Source organism: Leucopleurus acutus, assembly GCF_964270905.1.
Source record: "Leucopleurus acutus genome assembly, chromosome: 13".
Lineage (NCBI taxonomy): Eukaryota > Metazoa > Chordata > Mammalia > Artiodactyla > Delphinidae > Leucopleurus > Leucopleurus acutus.
In genome coordinates, this window is record NC_139155.1 from 82,624,592 (window position 1) to 82,646,795 (window position 22,204).

Below are 22,204 nucleotides of genomic sequence, written 5' to 3' on the forward strand. Positions count from 1 at the left end.
AGAAGCATGTGTTCACAATTACAGGGCGCTCCTCTCCAAAAATAAAAACAGAAAGAAGCTTCTATCACCCAGGTCCAGGCAAGGGCTGCATCCTCCCAGGAATGTGAATGCTAATTTGGTTAAAATCCTGGTTTCCCTTCCCCAGCTCCGCTCTGGGGGGAGGGGGTCGCGGGGCAGAAGAGGAAGCCGGAGCCGAGATACCTCGATTGCAACTCGTCTTGGAGCCTCCTTGCCGCCCCTCACGGCTCCCAGCGTCCAAACACACAATCAGACACACACCCCAAAACCCAGCCCTTTCCCCTGAGCCCCCACGCGCCCACCTCCGGTTTTGGCAGTTTGGAAACAGTTTTGGAGGCCCCAGGCGCACGCCGCGGCGGCCGCGGCTCGGAGGGTAACCCCAGCCGCGGGAGGTAGAGCTCGGGGAGACCCCCTCCCCCGCCAGCCAAGCCCCCCACCTAAGTCCCAGCAGAATAAATAAATTAAAAGGCCTTCCCCCCGGGAGGGGGGAGGCAGTGTGGGAGCGCGAGAGTGAGGGGTGGGGGGCCGCTGGGGCCCGGGGCTTTGGCGGCGCAGCTGCCGCCGCCGGGAGAGTGCCTGGGGAAGCGGCGAGGAAGGAGAGGGGAGGAGGAAGAGGAGGAGGAGGAGGAAGAGGAGGAGGGTGAGCGCTCGGGTCGGGCTCCTTAGCGGTGTATTGTGGGATGTGCGGCTACTGGGAGCCGAGCCTCCGCCGCCAGCCGCCTCCCGGGCAGCAGCAGCAGCAGCAGCAGCAGAGGCGGCGGCAGCAGCTCCGGGCCCGGCAGCCGCGGCGGCGGCGCTCCCCCCTCCCGGCCCCCAGTCCGGCCGCCCCGGCCTCGGTTCCCGCGGGGGACACCATGTACTGGCTGGCGGCGCAGGGAGGCCGGCGCCCGGCGGGGATGTAAGCGCGGCTCGGGGAGGGAGAGGCCGCTGCCGGCAGCCGGGCGGCCCGAGCCCCCAGCCCCCAGCCCCCAGCCCCGGCCCCGGCCCCCGCTCCGGCCGAGCGGGCGGGCGGGCGGCGCCAGGCCTGCCGCGAGCCCCGCGCCCGAGCCGGGCGGAGCGAGCGAGCTAGCGCCACGCCGGGCGGCCGGGCGGGTACCATGGGCCGGAGCCCGGGTCCTCCGGGTGCCCCGGGCCCCGCCAGTCTGCACCAAGGGCCCCCGGGAGCCTCTCGCAGCCGCCCCGAGATGGTGGCCGAGCGGGCGGGCGCCTAATTCTCCGGAAGGGTTATTCTCTCGCTCCATTCTTATTTTGGGGGGAGCCAGCGAGACAGCTCCTTTTGGGGCGCGCTGGTAAGGTGGGAGGGGGTGGGGGCTGGACGATTTGATTCCTTCGCGTGTGTGTAGAAGCGGCCGCCGCCGCCACCGCGGCGGAGACGACAACAACTTGCTCGTTTTCAGGTTGGGTTAACGGCATGGAGAACAGTCACCCCCCCCACCACCACCACCAGCAGCCCCCGCCGCAGCCCGGCCCTTCGGGCGAGAGGAGGAACCACCATTGGAGAAGTTACAAGTTGATGATTGACCCGGCTTTGAAAAAGGGGCATCATAAACTGTACCGCTACGATGGGCAGCATTTCAGCCTGGCGGTGAGTAGCCGGCGCGCCTCCCCGCCGCCCGCACCCACCCTCCGAGCGGTGGCGAGGAGGGTGGGGGCGGAAGGGTCCGATCGGCCCGGGGACCCCCCTCCTGACCACCCGGCCAACTGTCAGCCGGGTCCGTAGTCCTGGAGTTTGACAAGTGCCTGGAGAAGGGCGGGGGGGGGGGCTTGCCCCTGTCCCTGGGGAGTTGGACCAGGCCACCCATTACGTCCCCCCCCCCCACCGCTTCCTCCCCACAGATGTCCAGCAACCGCCCGGTGGAAATTGTCGAAGATCCCCGGGTCGTCGGGATCTGGACCAAAAACAAGGAGCTGGAGCTGTCGGTGCCCAAATTCAAAGTAGGGCCCCTCCCCCCTGCCCCGCGCCCCTGACCCCCCTCCCCAAGCCCCGAATTCGAAAATAACGCCAGTCTTGACCGAGCCCAGCCGGATTCTGAGTTCCCGCCGTCCGGGGCCTGGGAAGTTTTGGCGGGGAGGGGGAGATGGCAAAGAGAGGGGTGTCCCCTCTCGGCTACTGTAAACAGAATAACACTCAGTGAAACTGTAATCAAGGCGCTGATACAGTATCCTGCCCGCCCAGCTGGGGGCTCCGGGTCCCCACCTGGCTCCTGCCAGCCCAAGGGCTCGGCCCTGGGACCCGCCCCCCTTCCCAGCCTTGTGGCTTTAGGGGTACAACTTCCTAGCCCAAGGGGTCGCCCCTGCGCTGGCAGCAGGGAGAGGAGGATAGAGTAGGGGGTGGGGAAAGAGAAACTGTTTCTTTTTCCCCTTTCCTTTCGAACCCAGAGGACTTCCACGTTCCAAACGATTTAATCCTCCGCTTCCCGGGCCCGCCCGCGTGCATTTTTTTTTCCAAAAAAAAATTTTTATTTTTTACCTTTCATTGTTTTCAAAGGGCGGGCGAGTGGGGAATTTTGTGTTTTCCATTCGGTTTCAGTGTTCTCAACCTCCCTTCCCCCTCGTCCCCTGCCAGATCGATGAGTTCTATGTGGGCCCGGTGCCTCCGAAGCAGGTGACATTTGCCAAGCTGAATGATAACATCCGTGAAAACTTCCTGAGGGACATGTGCAAGAAGTATGGGGAGGTGGAAGAGGTGGAGATTTTGTACAATCCCAAGACCAAGAAGCACTTGGGCATCGCCAAAGTGGTCTTTGCCACGGTCAGGGGAGCCAAGGAGGCGGTTCAGCACTTGCACAGCACTTCGGTCATGGGCAATATCATCCACGTGGAGCTGGACACCAAAGGTGAGTGGAGGCCCGCTCAGGACAGCCATCGCGGAGGAGCCACAGGACCTGTCAGTGTGACCCCCTCCTCTCCCAGAGCCCCTCTTGCAGTGTTGGGGAGCCCCTCATTCTTCCTTAGGTGCCCCCTACAACCTTTTCTTTTGCCCCCTCCTGAGGGTAGAGTCACGTGGAGCCAAATGTGTTGTCTGTTGCTAGGAGACAAGTTGTAATTTACCAAATGTGCCGGTCCTTGGCCACTGAACCCCAAGGGACCACCCGGAGGCTTCCCCACCGCTGACACCCCCTCGGGCCCCGCGCGGAGCCCTGGTGGCCTGGGTTTAGGCAGTCCCCAGTGTTGCCGTCTGTGTTAGGAGAGAAAGCAGGGTTCGTTTATTTGTGGTGGGGGCGCTGACGGAGAGCCACTAGAACGCCTTTAAATATCCAAAGAGTACGTCCCTCCACTAAAAAGAGAGTCCTCCAGGGATCTGGAGTGCCCCTCCCCCACAGGCCGCCCCTTCCCCTTAGAAGTGGGAACCAATCTGGGCCCAGAGTGTGGTTTCATTGATAATGCTCCCGTTGGAGCTGGGCGGGCTGCTCCCGGTGCTCTAGGGTTGACACTGTCTTCCCTCCTCTCTCTTAAAGAGACAGCACCACCTCCCAAGCAGCGGAATCCCGCTCTGTGCTCACCGAGAGCCTCTGAGCGGCTGCTGGGAGAGCCGGGCTGGGGAAGCCATACCTCCCACCCTCAGGGTCCTGGGAGGCTTCTCCTCGTGCTGGCTGGGGGGCTGGCAGGACTCTAGGGCATCCCCTAAAGTTTGCCTGTGACCTCTCTAGAGAAGTTCGTACCAATACAGAAGAAAGTGCCCGGTGCTCTGAGGCCCAGCCAGCCCTGTGACTGGGCAGGGACTGTTGGGTCCAGAGCCCCTGGGACGTCCCCTGGGAGACCCTGCATGGGAGGGTTTAGGTGAGTGGCTTCCAAGGGTTTCGTGAGCACGGGGTTTAGGGGCAACCCGGGCACACCAAACCCAAGACTGGAAAATGTAATCCTTTCTTTTTCGCCTTTAATAATGAGCACATATTGACTGTCTCTAAGACCTTGCTTGGGGATGCGGAGGGATACTGCTTCTGGGTGGGCACAGTTATCCTATAAACTCTTGCCAAACCTGTGCCTAATTCTGAGGTTCCTCAGGGCACAAGCCAGGTTCCTGTTCCAGTCACAGCGCCCTTCACCCCCCTTCTCTAGTTTCTCAAGTCTGTTGGGGAGACCCCTTGGGTGGTTGCAGGCTGACCTCTCCCTGAGAATCAAATGTAGAGCCCCTCTCCCATCACATGCCCATTTTAAGGAGTAGTCAGCCCTCACCAAAATTTCATTTCTGCAAAAAAAAAGAAAAAAGAAAAAAAGAAAAGGCCCTTAGAGACTGCCACCAAGTTTGTATTTCAAGAAAGAGACCGGTAAAGAGTAGCTCAAGGAATGCGTCTCCTTTGCATATGTAAGCAGCTGCCTCAGAGGGCTCTATAAATATAGATAATCTGGCCCCCTGGTCTATAGAGGCCTCTCTCTGCCAGGGGGTGGGGCTGGGGTGGAGGGTTACCAGAGTGGCTCAGTGGGCCGGGGGAGGACCTTGTGGAGTTCACAGTAACGCAGTACTAGAGTGCATTTTACAAACTCTGACAGGCACCTGAGAGAGTTAACAACAAAACTGTCACTCCTGTGTCACTGGGTTTCCTCTTCACTTGCTACAAGGCCCTGGATGTTAAGTGGGAAGGTGAGAGGATGGGGATTACCCCTTTCTTTGGGTGGCATGGCCCAGGTGACAGGAAGGGGCTTTGTGTTGGGGCTGGCATTTCTGTATTTGGGGGAGTCCCAGCGCCACGAGGCATTAAATTCTGAATCTCAGGATCAGAAAAATCATACAGTTTAGGAGCTTCATTGAACAGATCGGACTCCGGAGTGAGGTACAAAGAGAGAGAAGTGGGAACTTGGTCAGGGTCACTTAGCTTCCCTAGGCCTGGGGTCCCAGGCACAGGGGCCCCAGGAACAGGGGCCCTACAAGGATGCCCACCTGTGCGGGCTGCCCCATCCTGGAGCCTCACTGAGTCCTCCCTCCCTTGCCTTTTCCACAGGGGAAACCCGCATGCGGTTCTACGAACTGTTGGTCACGGGCCGATACACACCCCAAACCCTCCCAGTGGGCGAGCTGGATGCTGTCTCTCCAATCGTGAATGAGACCCTGCAGGTGGGTTTATGGCTGTCAGTCCTTCCCCCGCCTCCCCACCCCATCACCAGCTCCCTTGATGTGGCTGGCCCCCACCCCACTTCACCATCTCCAGTGTCAGACACCAGGAAAGGAGCCTGGCTGTGCCCACCAAGGCTTCCAGCAGGGGGTCTGAAAGCCCTGTTTGCCAAAGCTGTCCTCTGGCACGGCCCCCAGCCCTCTCTCTGCACACGCTGGGATTCCCATCCCAGAGATCCAGAGTCCATGTGCTTTCCACGTTAATGCTGAAACACTGCTGTGTCCAGGGTCCTAGTCTCTGGTGTCCCGTGCACCCCTCTACCCCTGCCCCCAGAAAGCCGAGTTCAAGTCCCTCCTTCCAGAGCAAGATGGATTCCTTCCCCACCCACCGCCTCCCAGGACCTCACCTGGACCACCATCTCATGGGGAGGTTCTCATCCCAGCTCCTACCCCAGCATCAACCCAGCCACCCTCTGGAATAGCTTTTCCAGAGTGAACAGTCTTTGCTTACTTGCTGGTCAGCTGTTTATCAGGCACTTTACGTGTTACACTATTTTTTTTTTCTTTTCCGGTACGCGGGCCTCTCACTGTTGTGGCCTCTCCCGTTGCGGAGCACAGGCTCCGGACGCGCAGGCTCAGCGGCCATGGCTCACGGGCCCAGCCGCTCCACGGCATGTGGGATCCTCCCGGACCGGGGCACGAACCTGTGTCCCCTGCATCGGCAGGCGGACTCTCAACCACTGTGCTACCAGGGAAGCCCTACGTGTTACACTATTTAAACCCTAAAACATCAAGAGGTTGGAGGGACAAGGCCCTTGGCCACCCCCTCACTTCCAAGACCATCGTCTGCTATCTCTACCTGGAAGGTCTTTGATATCTGACAGCCTGGGGCAGGAAGGAAATCCCAGTTCACACCAAGATGTCAGGGTCTTATCTTTACTCTGCTTTAGGGATTAGGAAAAACCCTCAAGGTTCTCTGAGGATAATTGGCTACCCCAAGATTAGAGAAGGTGAGGACCATCCAGACACTCCTCTTAAATCTCCCCCCTTCCCTCTGCCACCGCTGCTTCCGTTCACTATGCTGCAGCTCTAGAGTGACCAGTTTGGCTCCGAGCTCCCCGGTAGCTGGAGTGAGAGGGAAAAACAGTCCCATTCTATTGCATGTTTTCCCCCCAGTGATCTCAGACCTCTCTCTCTCTCTCTCTCAAGCTGTCAGATGCCCTGAAGCGCCTCAAAGATGGTGGCCTGTCTGCAGGCTGTGGCTCTGGCTCATCCTCTGTCACCCCCAATAGTGGTGGGACACCCTTCTCCCAGGACACTGCTTATTCCAGCTGCCGCTTGGACACGCCCAACTCCTACGGACAGGGCACACCGCTCACGCCGCGCCTGGGCACCCCCTTCTCGCAGGACTCCAGCTACTCCAGCCGCCAGCCCACGCCCTCCTACCTCTTCAGCCAGGACCCCACAGTGACCTTCAAGGCTCGGCGCCACGAGAGCAAGTTCACGGACGCCTACAACCGCCGCCACGAGCATCATTATGTCCACAACTCTTCTGCAGTCACCGCAGTGGCAGGGGCCACAGCCACCTTCAGGGGCTCCGTGGACCTCCCATTCGGGGCAGTCAGCAGCAGTGGGGGCAGCAGTGGCCCTCCATTCAAGGCCCAGCCACAGGATTCAGCCACGTTTGCCCACACTCCACCGCCTACCCAAGCAGCCTCCGCTCCTGGAGTCACATTCAAGTCGGCTTTCTCTCCATATCAGACTCCTGTACCCCCTTTCCCCCCGCCCCCTGAGGAGCCCGCTGCCGCAACCCCCTTTGGGGCCCGTGACAGTGGGGAGTTCCGGAGAGTACCTGTGCCCCCGCCCCTGCCGCCCACTGAGCCCCTGACAAAGGAGAAGCCAGGCACGCCACCTGGACCCCCGCCCCCTGATGCCAACAGCATGGAGCTGGGCGGCCGGCCGACCTTCGGCTGGAGCCCTGAGCCCTGTGACAGTCCTGGTACGCCCACGCTGGAGTCGTCACCTGCAGGGCCCGAGAAGCCCCACGACAGCCTGGACTCACGGATCGAGATGCTGCTGAAGGAGCAGCGCACCAAGCTGCCCTTCCTTCGGGAGCAGGACTCAGACACAGAGCTGCAGATGGAGGGCAGCCCTATCTCCTCCTCCTCCTCCCAGCTCTCCCCACTGGCCCCCTTTGGCGCTAACTCTCAGCCTGGCTTTCGAGGCCCCACACCACCCTCCTCACGCCCATCCAGCACCGGCCTGGAGGACATCAGTCCCACACCACTGCCCGACTCGGATGAGGATGATGAGCTTGACCTGGGCCTGGGGCCCCGGCCCCCACCCGAGCCAGGCCCCCCAGACCCTACCGGTCTTCTGGGTCAGACAACTGAGGTGGCCTTGGACCTGGCTGGAGACAGGACCCCCACCTCAGAGAAGATGGATGAGGTACCATGGTGTCTGTCCATCTCTGTCTGGGATTGGTTTTGTCTGTCTTGTGGCTCCCTCTTTCCTCCTTGAAACATTCTCCCCGTCGGATAACTAGCTAAGACACAGAAGCAGCAGGGCTAGGGCAGCCAAAATAACAGATCACAAATAAAAAGAGAATGAAAAGAGGATACGAAAAGCACCAGGGGCTATGACTGAGCAGCTGGTTTGCTCTGAGCTCCCTAGCAGCTTTGGTGAAAAGGGAAACATGACCTAGATCTGTTGCTCTCCTTGCTAGGTATGGGAAGTCAAGACCTTTTTCTGGGGATAAATTCTGACTTGAGCTTCTTTGGTTGGAGTTTGCTGAGATCCCAGAGAGGTGGACTGTGGTGATGGTTTGGGGCCTCCTTCTCTGTTGGGAGGCTGGGACCTGATCGGGACTGGTCCTGACACTCAGGCAGATTTGGGAAGAGGGATCAGCCAGAGTGTTCTGCTGAGCTAGGTCAGGTGGCAGCTCTGGAGCACTGTCTCCTAGAACCTGGTGCCCTCTGAAGAGATGGGAAACCATGGTGGGCAGGGAGGACATTGAAATGTTCCTCCTCTCTCTCCCCCTGCGTCCAGGACTGAAGGAGTTAAGGGCTAGCCCGGGGGAGGGCCACAGCGAGAACCAGGCTGAGTTGACCACCCCCCACCCTCTGCCCACCCAGAGATCCTCCTCTGGGGTCTCACTGCAGCCTGAGGGTTGGGGTGGGTGCTGCTGCATGCCACATTCCCTTGGGGGAGGATTCCGTCATCTTCCTTGGCTCTGCTCCTCCCCCCTCCTGGTCCAGGCACCTGCCCTGGCCCTCCTGGCCTGGCAGGCATGAACAGCAGGAGCTCAGACACAGCTCTTCGCCCCCCGTGGGCGGTAGGGAGGAGGGTCCCTCCTCCCCAAGTCCTTTGATTAGGCCGATGTGGCCGCCTCAGGGAAGAACAGAGAGGAACTTGGCTTGCCTGGGAGGGGATTGCAGGTGGCTGGGGCTCCTGGGGGCCTCCAGGCTGTTCTGGGGAAGTGGTTTCTGGCGCTAAGGGGTTCAGGCAGGGAGAGCTGACAGGTGTGCAGAGGTGGGGGGGCTGCTGGCCCTGCTGCCATCCTCCCTTCTTCCCTCCCTCTCCTGCCGGAGGTTAGGGGATGTTTATTTAACCATGCTCACTGGCTGATCCAGGGCCGGGAAGCCCAGAGGAGCCAGAGGGAATGAGCTTTCCCACGGTGTCACTGTAGGAAAGGGGAGACTGAGGCCCAGAGAGCTGGGGTCGGGTATGCCCCGGGACATCAGCCCAGGGAAGCCCGGGAGTACTGATAACCTCCAAGATGGCCCTCGGGAGCCCCCTGCTGACAGTCGGGAGAGCAGCTCCCGGGTTCCTACGGCCTGAACCCGAGGGAATCCCAGCCTAGGCTGACCACATGGGAGAGCAGCACAGGGGGACACTCCCTTTCTTCACAGAGGCTGATAGTTAAAAGTTCCGGCTCCAGTCCTTAAGTCTTGAGCCCCACCCCTGTCACTTACTGGTCATGTGGCCTTAGGGAAGTTACTTTCCCTGCCTGAGTCTCAGTTTCGTCATCTGTGAAATGGGATAGTGAGAGTAGCTGCCTCACACTAATCTTGGCTTAAGTGAGGTGCCACCTGGGAAGCTCCAGGCACGGCTGGAGCTGATGCCGAATATTCAGCCGCCAGTTCCCGCCGGTTCTCTGCCCCCCGCCCCCGGACGCGGGCGGGGCGGAGGGAGGGGCAGGGCCGCGGGCTGGGCTGGATCAGGGTCTCCTTGTGATTGGCTGGCAGCCGTGGCGGCGTTAACCCTATGCGTGCTGCGCCTGCCTTGCTGGGCGCTGTCCAGGACTGATCTGGCGCTGTCCCTGAGAATCAGGCTGAGCCTGCCAGTGCCTCCCTCGGCATGTGTGTGGGTCCCTGAGAGGCAGAGTGTGTGTGTCTGTAGAGGGGACAGAGCAAAAGCGAGGGCTTTCTTCTGCCTTAGGTTTGCTTTTCCTCTTCTCTCTCCCCCGCCCCCCATTTCCCTTTGAAGCCTCCCTCACCTGTACGTCTGACCTCTGACCTTACAGCCTGCACAGACCCTGCCCCCTCAGCCTTCAAATGCACTCCCTGGCAACCTACAAAGGCTCTGTCTTCCCAGCCACGTTCATCCAGGCCAGGGCCTGAGCCCCCTTCTCGCCTTGGGTCCTGACACAAGAGCCTGGGGTAGCCCACCCCTCCTCGCCCTGCCCCTGCTTTGCCTTCTTGCTCCACCTCTAGCTTGTGGACCCCGTGCCCCGCTCCAGTTCCAGGCCTCTGCGTCCACCTCCCCAAAGCCCCATGTCTGAATGAAAAGAAGTCCTTTCCCGTTTCACAGCCAGGTCATGCTCGACTCCTCCCATTCACGTGGTGCCACGGTCCTGGATTCCCACAACAACCCCCTGACGCCTCGCTCAGCAGGCACCCTGGGCTCGCATCCCAGCCCTCTTTCTGACTGGCTGGGCCTCTTGGGCCAGTGATTTATGTATAGCTCTCTGAGTGTGTTTCCTCACCTGTCAAAAGGGATTGGACTAGAGCCCTACGTTGTGAGGTGCAGATGAGAAATACAAGATATTATGTGCAGATGAGCCCTACGTTGTGAGGTGCAGATAAGAAATACGAGATATTATGTGCTGACAACGCTCAGCCCCACCGCGGCCCGTACTAAGACTATATGAAAAGAGTAACTAAGGAAAAACGTAAAGACATACCTCCTATTCGTGCACCCTCACTACTGCTAAACGCCCCCGCTGCTCGTGTCACCTTCTCTGCCAGGCCCTCTCTGCCACAGTGAAGACTACAGGCCAACTGGGAACAAAGGCTAGTGAGCCACTTCCTGGTTCAAATCCGGGCTCCATCTCTTAGTGGTTGTGTGGCCTGGGCAAGTTACTTAAGCTCTCAAGTGTTCCAACTTCCTCATCACTAAAACTGGTGATAACAGACCTACTTTACAGGGTTGTTCTGAGGATTAACTGAGTTAAGGTACGTAAAGTGCTTAGAAAGGTGCCTGGCCTGTAGAAAAGGCTAGAGAAGTTTTAACTATTAGTATTATCTTCTCTGAATGCAAATTGAAACAGAGTCTCTCAAATTGAAACAATCTTTTTCCCTCTTCACACCTCACTCCCCTTCCCAGCTTTCTTTTTCTCCATGAAGGACTATATATTTCACATTCCTCCTAGTTATCCTTTGCCTTGTCCCTCCAGAAGTTCAGCTCCAAGACAGCAGTAATTTCTTCTGTCTTGTTCACCACTGTGTTCCTAGCACCTGGAACAGCGCCTGCTACACAGCAGGTGCTGAGCAAATGTTTGTTGAATGAATGAATGAGTGAATCTGCATGATAACCCCGTGAGGCAGGTACTGTGGTGCTCATCATGCAGATGGGGAGACTGAGGCTTAGAGAGATTAAACGACTTGCTTGAGGCCACGTGGCTGGCAAGGGAGGGGACCAGGATCAGAGCTGCGGAAGCCACGTTGCTCTCTCTGTCTTGTAGAAGGGCTTCTTCTCTGACCTGCGGGTGTTCAGCAGGGGGATCTGGGAGCCTGCTGGGCCACCCGGGCTCACCCTCACCTCTCTCTCCTTGCTCTCCCTGCAGGGGCAGCAGTCCTCGGGGGAGGACATGGAGATCTCAGATGATGAGATGCCCTCGGCCCCCATCACCAGCGCTGACTGCCCCAAGCCCATGGTGGTGACCCCCGGGACGGGGGCTGTGGCAGCTCCCTCTGTGCTGGCCCCGACCTTGCCGTTGCCCCCGCCTCCTGGCTTCCCACCACTGCCCCCGCCCCCGCCGCCCCCCCCGCCCCAGCCTGGCTTCCCCATGCCCCCTCCTCTGCCCCCACCACCGCCCCCACCGCCCCCAGCCCACCCCGCTGTGACAGTGCCCCCGCCACCGCTGCCAGCACCACCGCCCGGTGTCCCACCCCCGCCCATTCTGCCGCCGCTGCCGCCCTTCCCACCGGGGCTGTTTCCCGTGATGCAGGTGGACATGAGCCACGTGCTGGGCGGCCAGTGGGGCGGCATGCCCATGTCCTTCCAGATGCAGACGCAAATGCTGAGCCGTCTGATGACGGGCCAGGGCGCTTGCCCCTACCCGCCCTTCATGGCCGCCGCAGCCGCAGCCGCCTCCGCTGGGCTGCAGTTCGTCAACCTGCCGCCCTACCGGGGCCCCTTCTCCCTTAGCAACACTGGCCCCGGCCGCGGGCAGCCCTGGCCACCCCTGCCCAAGTTTGACCCGTCAGTGCCACCACCAGGCTACGTGCCACGCCAGGAGGACCCGCACAAGGCCACGGTGGACGGTGTCCTGCTGGTGGTGCTCAAAGAGCTCAAGGCCATCATGAAGCGGGACCTGAACCGCAAGATGGTGGAGGTGGTGGCCTTCCGGGCCTTCGACGAGTGGTGGGACAAGAAGGAGCGGATGGCCAAGGTGGGTGGGTGGCGCGGCGCTGCAGGGGGGCGGGCGGCAGAGACCCGGCCAGGCAGCCTCTCTCCTCCCCAGGCACGTACTGGAAACACCGCCACCCAGACCCCCAAAGCAGGATAGTGTGAGTGTTATTTTGTGAAAGCGGTGTGTCGATGACACAGGTGTGTACTTATAATGCGTTCCTTTTGGGTTCCAACCTCCAAAGCGCGAGGGCCCCTGCTCCGGTGCGGGCAGCCGTAGTAGCCGCTTTGCAGGTGAGGAAGCCGAGGGTCAGGGAGGCAGAGTGGGGCCCTGGGGGCGTCCTGAGTAGTCGGCACAAAATGAGGTAGGTTCCAGGAAAGGAAGTGCCCAGTTACCACGTGGCTGTCACTGTTGAGAGGACGGCAGGCTGCTCAGGGGACAGGGCTGGTGGCAGCGCCGTAACCATGGTCACCTCCCCCTCCTCTCTTGCACCCCAGGCCTCGCTGACCCCGGTGAAGTCCGGTGAGCACAAGGACGAAGACAGGCCGAAGCCCAAGGACCGCATCGCCTCCTGCCTGCTGGAGTCGTGGGGCAAGGGCGAGGGCCTGGGCTACGAGGGCCTGGGCCTGAGCATTGGGCTGCGCGGGGCCATCCGCCTGCCCTCCTTCAAGGTCAAGAGGAAAGAGCCGCCGGACACTGCCTCGTCTGGCGACCAGAAGCGGTTGCGACCCTCAGCCTCCGTGGATGAGGAGGATGAAGGTTTGCGCCCCTCCGCTCACCGGGTGCTGGGGTCTCCTCCTCTCCCGCGCCCCTGGCCCAGCTCTGACAGCCCTCCTTCCCCACAGAGTCTGAGCGGGAGCGGGACCGCGACATGGCGGATGCCCCCTGTGAGCTCGCCAAGCGGGACCCCAAGGGCGTGGGTGTGCGGCGGAGGCCAGCCCGGCCCCTGGAGCTGGACAGTGGCGGGGAGGAGGACGAGAAGGAGTCACTGTCGGTGTCCTCATCGTCGTCGGCGTCCTCGTCCTCGGAGTCCTCGACAACCTCGCCCTCATCCTCAGCCTCCGACAAGGAGGAGCGAGAAAGCGCGGAGGAGGAGGGGGAGGGGGAGGAGGAGGAGGGGGAGGAGGAGGAAGGCCCCAGGAGCCAGATCTCCTCCTCCTCGACCTCATCCCTGTCCGATAAGGTACCGTTCGGGCTGGGGAGGCCTGGGGTGCTGGGCCAGGGGAGGGGTCCCTTCGGCTCACCTTTCCTCCGTCCCTCCCCCCCCCAGGATGACGATGATGAAGACAGCGATGACAGGGACGAGTCTGAGAATGACGACGAGGACGCAGCCCTGTCGGAGATGAGTGAGAAGGAAGAAGGGGACTCAGATGGAGGTGAGCGGGGCTCCCGGCCCAGCCCGGGGTCCCTCTGCAGAGCGCAGAGCCCGTGCAATAGTCAGCTATACTCTGGGGGCAGATCTCTTGACTTTGAAGTGTGAACTCAGTAAAGCACAAACAGGGCATGCCCTATGATTCCTTTCCCGTGAAGTGTCCAGAAGGGGTCAATCCAGAGAGACAGAAAGCAGACTAGTGGTCGCTGGGGTTAGGGGACGGTGGATAGACGGGTGATCGCTAAAGGGAACGGGCTTCTTCTAGACAAGGGCTAGTTATCCACATTGTGAATATACTGAATACCACTGTATCGTTTACTTTAAGACGGTTAGTTTTATGTTATGTGGATTTCACCTCAGTTTAAAAAAACGTGATGACTAGTTAGTACCGACACATGCACGCGCACACACACACACACACACACACCCCTGAGGGTTATGTTCAGCCCAGTGCCGCCAGTTGTGAGACGTTTGGTGAAGTACCTGGCTGGAGCACAGCAGATAATGACAGCGCCCCTGCCTGTGTCCCCCGCCCAGAGGAGACAGTGAGCATCGCCACCTCCAAGGCTGGAGCTGAGTCCTCCAGTGAGAGCTCTGAGTCTTCTGACTTCGAATCAAGCTCCGGGTCCTCCTCATCACCTTCCGAAGATGAAGAAGAACTGGCAGCAGGGGAGGAAGATGAGGCGGAAGGGGAGGAGGCAGCTGCAGAAGAAAGCGTGGCTCCCGCTGCCCCTGACGAGGACTTTGAGGACGTGGCCACAGGAGCACCCGCGACGGAGTCGCTGGTCCCAGAAGAGGAGGTGGACATCGAGGCTGAGGACGAAGCCTCCGAGGCGCGGACCCCGATGCTGGAAGAGCCTCCCTTGCCTGTGGGTGTCGAGGAGCTGGCTGGCTGCAAGGAGCCCCCCGACGAGCCAGGCCTGAACCAGGAAGGGGCCAGGTTGCTGTCTCCAGAGCCCCCTGCTGGAGAGATGGAGGCCCGGCCCCTGCCATCCCCGGAGCCCACCCCAGGTAACGCTTGCAGCCCCTGGGAGGGCGGTGGGCATGGAAGCAGGATGTCCTCACCGTGAGAATGAGCCCAGCCTCCTTGATACTAATCACTTCACCTTAACTAGTCAGTTTCCTCATCTGTAAAACGGGATCTGTGGACTGTGCTTCCCCTATGAGGTCATATGGGAGGACAGAGTGAGATAACTTATGATGTGCCAGCATGGAGCCTGGCACCTGTTAGATCCCAGAGGGGTCTGCTGCTGTCACCATTCCTCTGTCAGTATTCCCCTGGGGTTTAGTCCTTGGACCATTAATTAGTCCCACGAGATGCTCCCAGGAGAGGGGGTGTGGGTGCAGGTGTATATGGTCATTTCCGTGACAGAAAGCAGCAGAGAAGGCCTCGGGGTGCTGGGCCAGTTGAGAAGAGGCCATGGATGCTGCCCCCTCCACCATCTTGGTGGAGCTGCACAAAGCTTGTTAAAGGCTCTAACAACGCTGTCCAATGGAACTTTCTGCAGTGATAGAAACGTGCTGTCCAATACAACTTTCTGCGGTGATAGAAACGTTCTCTCTCTGTCCTGTCCAATACTGTAGCCACTAGACACCGTGTTGCTAAGAGCAGTTGAAAGGTGGAGAGTGCCACTGTGGAACAGAATTTGTGACGTCTCATTTTCATTAGTATAAACTTACATAGTCACATGTGGTTAGTTTGTACCGGTAATAGTCCTTGAGGAAAGAAACCCATTGTATTTTGTTTAATTCTGTGTTATTTGGCTATAGAACCACAGGTCTTTGAATATTGTTAAACGTATTAATTGAGCCTCTATTGTCGTCCCCAGTACTGTTTTACAAACTGATAATACAACAGTGGACCAAACAGACAAAAATACCTGGGGCTTACACTCTGGGGCAGGGTGATGGATGACAGCAGATAAGTTAGAAAATGTATTCTGTGACAGTAGAGATAAATGCTAAGAGAAAACCTTACAGGCTCTGAAAAGTCCTGCAGCAAAGAGACTTGTTGGATTTTATTTGATAGAGCTCATTTTCTTGGTCCATGGGATGTTCCCGGTTCACAGGAACACCGTTCTAAAGACAGTGTCGAGGGCTACAACCATGTCTCCTGCATCTTTGATTTACTTCCACCAACATTTATCAGACACCTACTGTGTGCCTGACACTGGGCCGGGTGCTGAGAGGTCCTTGAGCGGCTTAGCTGGAGGGGGACAGTCCGTATACTCACAGAACCCCTAGGGACCCAGAGGGTATGAGTGCATACCCAGAGACGTGTCAAGTGCATAGTAGGGCAGCATAAGTAGGGTGCTGAGGGACATCTGAATCAAATAATAAAGGTCTGGTTTTTGCCCACCTCTCTGCAGAGAACAACCTGGAAGCGGAGCCTGCGCCCCCCGCGCTGCTCTCCTTACCCCTGCAGCCACCGTTGCCGCCCGCTCGACCACCCCGGCCACCCAGCCCACCACCAGAGCCCGAGACCCCAGACCTCCCGCTCCCAACAGTCCCTCTGGAGCCTCCCCATGAGGACCAGCCCCCACGTACTCCAGGCCTCTGTGGCAGCTTGGCCAAGTCGCAGAGCGCAGAGGCCGTGCCGGCCACACCGAGTGGGGAGCCCCTGCCATCGGGGGGCAGCAGTGGCCTGCCCCTGAGCTCCCCGCAGCTGCCAGGCAGCCCCTTCTCCTACCCATCCCCATCCCCCGGCTTGAGCAGCGGGGGCCTCCCGAGGACACCTGGCCGGGACTTCAGCTTCACCCCCACCTTCCCTGAGCCTGGTGGACCCCTGCTCCTGCCTGTCTGTCCCCTCCCAGCTGGCCGGCGTGATGACCGGTCTGGCCCCCTGGCCTCCCCTGTGCTCTTGGAGACAGGCCTGCCGCTCCCTCTGCCCTTGCCCTTGCCCCTGCCCTTGGCATTGCCCGTACCCGTCCTGCGGGCCCAGACTCGGGCCCCCACCCAGCTGCCACCCCTGCTGCCTGCTCCGCTGGCCCCCTGCCCACCCCCCATCAAGAGGAAGCCGGGCCGGCCCCGGCGATCCCCGCCGGCTGTGCTCTCCTTGGATGGGCCCTTGGTCCGGGCGCCAGGAGGGCCCCCCCTGGGCAGGGACCTCCTGCTTCTGCCAGGCCAGCCACAGACCCCTGTCTTCCCCAGCACCCACGACCCCCGGACCGTGACCCTGGACTTCCGGAACGCGGGGATCCCGGCTCCCCCCCCACCCTTGCCCCCCCAGCCTCCTCCGCCCCCACCTCCGCCACCTGTTGAGCCCACCAAGCTGCCCTTTAAGGAGCTAGAGAACCAGTGGCCCTCTGAGGCCATCCCTCCGGGTCCCCGTGGGCGCGACGAGGTCACCGAGGAGTTCATGGACCTGGCCAAGGTGCGGGGGCCCTGGCGCCGGCCACCGAAGAAGCGCCACGAGGACCTGGTGGCCTCAGCCTCCCCCGAGCTCTCACCACCGCAGCCCCTCTTTCGGCCCCGCTCAGAATTTGAGGAGATGACCATCCTGTATGACATTTGGAATGGCGGCATCGACGAGGAGGACATCCGCTTCCTGTGTGTCACCTACGAGCGTCTGCTGCAGCAGGACAACGGCATGGACTGGCTCAATGACACGCTCTGGGTCTACCATCCCTATATCCTGCCAGGCAGGGTGGGGGGGCTGCACCTCCCAGGATAGCGCACATCACTGTCACTTACGGAGCAGTGTCTATGCCGGCACCGTGCCAGGCTCTGTACAGAGTCATCACTGGCACTTTTAAACACTGCCCTCTGTGCCAGAATTGGCAGGTCTGGGGGCTAAATGTAACAATGTGATTGTACAACATGACAGAAGCAGGGGCTGACAGAAGGTTCACTCTCCCTGGCTCCCTCTCATCGCCTAATTTAATCTTCCCAACAGCCTAGTGAGGTAGGGGCTGCTATTATTCCCATTTTACATCTGAAGAAGCCGAGGCTCAGAGAGGTTAAGTTACCTGCCCGAAGTCACACAGCTATGAAGTAGCAGAGTAGAGATTTGAACCCAGGCAAATGTGGCTCCAGAATCTGCGTTCTCAGCCACGATGCCACGCCACAGTCGGTTGTTACCACAACCCTATGAAGTTGGCGCTGCTTTTATCCCTGTTGTACCAAATGAGTTTATTGAGTTTATTTACTCTGTGTCAGGAACTCTGCTAAGCAGCCTAAGCATCTGTAGTCATTCCACGGGGCATCGTCATCCCCAATTTGCATATGGGGAAACTGAGGCAGAGGGTGGTTTTAAAAAAAAAAAAAACACCCCAGGCCATGCAGCTGGGTACCTGTCAGAGTTCTGACCACGGTGGAGTTGGCCAGTGGGCAGGTGCAGGGAAGTGGTGTAGGTGTGGGCCGTGGAGCTGGGTGTCCTTGGCCTCCTGCAGATGGGTCTGAGGGTGGAGAGGCCAGGCCCGGGAGGGCGGGTCTCCAGGCAGGACTGGGAGGGGCTCTCCGAGAATGTCCATGTGGCCCTTGACCCACACCCACCCACCAGCCTCTCTTCAGCTAAGAAGAAGAAACGGGACGACGGCATCCGGGAGCACGTGACAGGCTGCGCCCGCAGTGAGGGCTTCTACACCATCGACAAGAAGGACAAGCTCAGATACCTCAACAGCAGCCGCGCCAGCACCGACGAGCCCCCCACAGACACCCAGGTACGGCCATCGGGGCCTGGACACCCCGGAGCCTCCCGGGCTGCGCAGAGGGTGGGGCCCTCCCGGAGGGGGTGTCAGGCACCAGGAGCGGTTGTGGAGCCAGAGGGGCCGGTGCATGGAGCACGAAGCGTGCCACTCCCCTGGGTGCTCAAGCGTGAGAGGTGAGGTGAGGGCCGGGTAGGGGAGAGCCTCCGAAGGGTTTTAATCAGGGATACGAACAGAGTTGAGTTGCATTTCCAGAAGTTTCCTTCATTCTTCTTGAAATTAAGGAAATAAATTGGGTAGGTTGGACATGGGGGGCCGTGTGGGAAAAAGAAGATGCATTTGAAAGACTCTCAGGAATATTTGAACATTAGAAGGTCAGATGGATGGGACTGGGGGGTCTGACTGGTTACAGGAGGCAGAATGGGGTGGGACGCTGCTGGGTCCGGCCTTGGGGACTGCGTAGCTGGATGCCAAGCACTGAGGTGAGAAGGAAGGTGGGATCCCCACTTTGGGATGGTTTGAGTTTCAGGGTTTGTGGAACATCCAGGTCGTGAGGTCTGGCGGACAGTTAGATATATGGGTACAGTAGAGAGCTGGGGAGAGGGACGTCTGGTCTGGGGACCTAAATTTGGGCATCATGAGGATGGAAATGTTAGCCAAAGGCCACAGCAGGGGTGAGCCGACCCGGGAGAACATCTGGAGGGGAGTGAAGCTCCAGGTGTCAATGGTGGGGACAGAGGAAGAGGGAGGCCAAGAGAGGGAAGGGATGCGGGGCTGCTGGGAAGAACCGTGATTTTGAATGAAGCCACGGGGTGTTAGGTAGACAGACACCCACCATCTCTGTCCAAAAAGCAGAGATGCTTTCAAATCTAGCTGAGAAGGGAAACGATGGCAAGAGTGAAGAGAACGCTGCGTCGTCTTGTTTAAGATTAGAGGAACTTGATCACGTTCAGATTCTGACGGGAAGGACCCCGTAGAGGAGAGGTGGCTATTAGGACGCTCGGAGCAAGGAAGCTGGGAAGCTAGGGCCACAGAGCTTACGGTGGGGTTGCCAAGGGTGAGACGGGGATGCGGGTTCCCTGTGGCCAGCTCCCCCAGGCGGCCGCACCCCTCTCTGATCTGTCACCCGCCGTCCCCATCCTTGTACCCATCCTCACAGGGCATGAGCATCCCAGCGCAGCCTCACGCCTCCACACGGGCCGGCTCGGAGCGGCGTTCCGAGCAGCGCCGCCTGTTGTCCTCCTTCACTGGCAGCTGTGACAGTGACCTGCTCAAGTTCAACCAGCTCAAGGTGAGGCTGGGCCCCACCTGGGGCGGCCGGGGCGGCCACAGAATCCGGGACCAGGGCTCTCACCCCCATCCCCTTCCCTCCCCCAGTTCCGGAAGAAAAAGCTCAAATTCTGCAAGAGTCACATTCACGACTGGGGGCTGTTCGCCATGGAGCCCATTGCGGCCGACGAGATGGTCATCGAGTACGTGGGCCAGAACATCCGCCAGGTAAGCGCTGCCGGCCAGGACAGGTGTCGGGGTGGGGCTGCGGCCAGCCCCGCCCAGACTGAGGCCTCTTCCTGGCCAGGTGATTGCGGACATGCGGGAGAAACGTTACGAGGACGAGGGCATCGGTAGCAGCTACATGTTCCGGGTGGACCACGACACCATCATCGACGCCACCAAGTGCGGCAACTTCGCGCGTTTCATCAACCACAGCTGCAACGTGAGTGCCCGGCTCGGGGCCGCCGCCCCTGCTGCTGTGCCGGGAGGACCCGCAACCGGAGGGCACAGGAACCGGCGCGGCCTCCTTCCCGAGCTCGGGGCCCACGAGGATAGCGGGGAGGGAGGTGGAGGTGTGAGGCCTTATCCGAGGAGCCGTTCTCTGAGCTTCAGTTTTCTCATCTGCAAAATGCGCATAATGAGACCAGAGGTGCTCGTGACGTGGTCTATACAGCTGGTATTAAGAGTTCCTTCCCCCTGCTGGGCGTTTTCGATGCCTCTGGGGCAGTGCTGGCCAGTAGAACTTTCGACAGTGACAGAAGTGCTCTGCATCCTTGCTGTCCACTGATATACACGTGTGGTGTTGAGCGCTTGAAACGTGGCTAGTGTGGCTAAAAAACTGAGTGTTTTTTTTTGCGGTACGCGGGCCTCTCACCGCCGTGGCCTCTCCCGTGGCGGAGCACAGGCTCCGGACGCGCAGGCCCAGCGGCCATGGCTCACGGGCCCAGCCGCTCCCCGGCGTGTGGGATCCTCCCAGACTGGGGCACGAACCCGTGTCCCCTGCATCGGCAGGCGGACTCTCAACCACTGCGCCACCAGGGAAGCCCCCAAAACTGAGTGTTTAATTTAAATTAACTTAAAGAGTCACACTCGGCTACTGACGGCTGACATGGCACAGGTCTGGGTGTGGAGGTGGGCGTTGATAACAAGGGTGGGCCTCTCGTGAATAGAAGCACGGGGAGCTTCAAATGGAGGACAGGCACCCCTGGCTGTAGGTTCAGGTCTTGGCATCGCTACTTAGTGAGCGACTGTAGGCAGGTCACTTCATGTCTTGGTGCTTCAGTTTCCTAATCTGTAAAACTGGGATGATAACAGTCCCTCCTCGTGGGGTGTTGGGAGGACGAAGCGGGTTACCGAGGGCAGGCCTTCTGTGCAGATACAGCGGGTGCTCAGTACGTGCCAGCTCGCACGACTGTGACTTGATCATACCCTGGGGCCCGTAGGGACTTCGCTGTGCGTCTCCTGTGAGAGCTGAGGGGTAAGAGGGAATTACCCGGGTGCGGTCATGAGTGAGTGAGGTGAGGCCTGGGGCAGGGAGGGAGAACACCTGTTTGAGGGGCAGTGGGATGAGGTAGGGGGCAGAGGGCAGGGTGAGAGGATGAGGTTGGCGGGGTTGGTGGTGGCTGGGTCACTCAGCCTTGTAAGCAGAGCTGAGAACTTTCTCTAAAAGCCGAGGCCGGCTATTGCCCTGGGGTGACGGGATTTGCTGTCCCTTTGGAAACATTTCCCTGGCAGCTGGGTCAGGAGTTATTCCGAGTTCAGAGAGGCAGCGGGAGCCGCTGCAATTCCGAGTTCAGAGAGGCAGCGGGAGCCGCTGCAGTCCAGGCAAGTGATGACAGAATCAAGAGGCCCTTTGAGGCAGAAGCCGCTGGGCGTGGTGGGCTGGATCCAGCACTGCTAGAGGGGAGGCGGTGGGGGCAGATGCTTGGGGGACTGGGTGCATGGAATGGCCGCTCCCTAGGTCTGAATTTACTGACTCAAAGTTGTCTCCTTGGGCTGCCAAAAGGTGGATATGGAGCAGCTAGTTGGATCTGGGGGCCTGGAGTGCAGGCAGGCAAACCTTTTCTGTAAAGGACCAGGTAGTAAGTATTTTTGGCCGTGTGGCCCAGACCATCTCATAGCAACTACTTAACTGCCATTGTAACAAAGGTAGCCATAGGCAATATGTAATGAATGAGCGTGTGCCAATAAGACTTTATTTTCAAGAACAGGCAGCGGGGGGCCGGAGTTTGCTGACCCCTTCTCTAGAGCTCAGAAGTAGGGCCTGGGCCAGAAACATAAATTTGGGGATCACCTGCGGTATAAAAGTAAATTGGATATTTCTCTGCGAAATTTATTATTATTACAATCATGATTCTTATTTAATATCAGAGACAGGGAGCCCTGGTCCGCCAGATGGGGGAGCCGAGGCCTAGGGCAGGTGGCCAGTGGGCAGTGGGGTCATGGGGCCAGTACATCAGGCCTTGAGCACGGGGCTCGGTTGGGTTTGGGGGACTGCGGTCAGGGAGGGCCCGGGTGGGGTCCCAGGTGGGTCGGCTCACCCTCCCCCCCACATCCCACCCACAGCCCAACTGCTACGCCAAGGTCATCACCGTGGAGTCGCAGAAGAAGATCGTCATTTACTCGAAGCAGCACATTAATGTCAACGAGGAGATCACCTACGACTACAAGTTCCCCATCGAGGATGTCAAGATCCCCTGCCTCTGCGGCTCCGAGAACTGCCGGGGGACCCTCAACTAGGCCCGGTGCCTGGGGATGTCAGCTGCCCCCGGCGCCCGAGCGTGGACCCCTGGCCCCGGGGCCAGACCCCACCTCCCACCCCCATTTCAGGTGCTGTCCCTCTACCCAGCAGCCGTGCCAGGGCCTGGCGCCCCCAACACTACCCCCAGGACCCACCGCAGCTCCGGCCCCTCAGTGGGAAAGGGCTTCTCTGTCTCTCAGCCCATGTCTCTTTCATTTTTTTAAAGAAATGCTCCTTTCGGGACTTTGGTTTC

At 59.6% G+C, this 22,204-nt stretch overlaps 1 protein-coding gene across 1 annotated transcript; it reads left to right on the forward strand.

Moving 5' to 3' along the window:
- Nucleotides 1-804: 804 nt before the first annotated feature.
- SETD1B (SET domain containing 1B, histone lysine methyltransferase) lies at nt 805-22,113 on the forward strand. Its single transcript, XM_082853348.1, has 17 exons — nt 805-916; nt 1,416-1,603; nt 1,855-1,953; nt 2,585-2,855; nt 4,959-5,071; nt 6,278-7,516; nt 11,136-11,963; nt 12,419-12,680; nt 12,767-13,104; nt 13,192-13,297; nt 13,831-14,304; nt 15,663-16,918; nt 17,784-17,954; nt 19,099-19,230; nt 19,317-19,436; nt 19,516-19,653; nt 21,777-22,113. Exons 2-17 carry the CDS (start codon nt 1,430-1,432, stop codon nt 21,948-21,950), a joined length of 5,895 nt encoding a protein of 1,964 aa, XP_082709474.1. The 5' UTR covers nt 805-916; nt 1,416-1,429; the 3' UTR covers nt 21,951-22,113.
- Nucleotides 22,114-22,204: the final 91 nt, after the last annotated feature.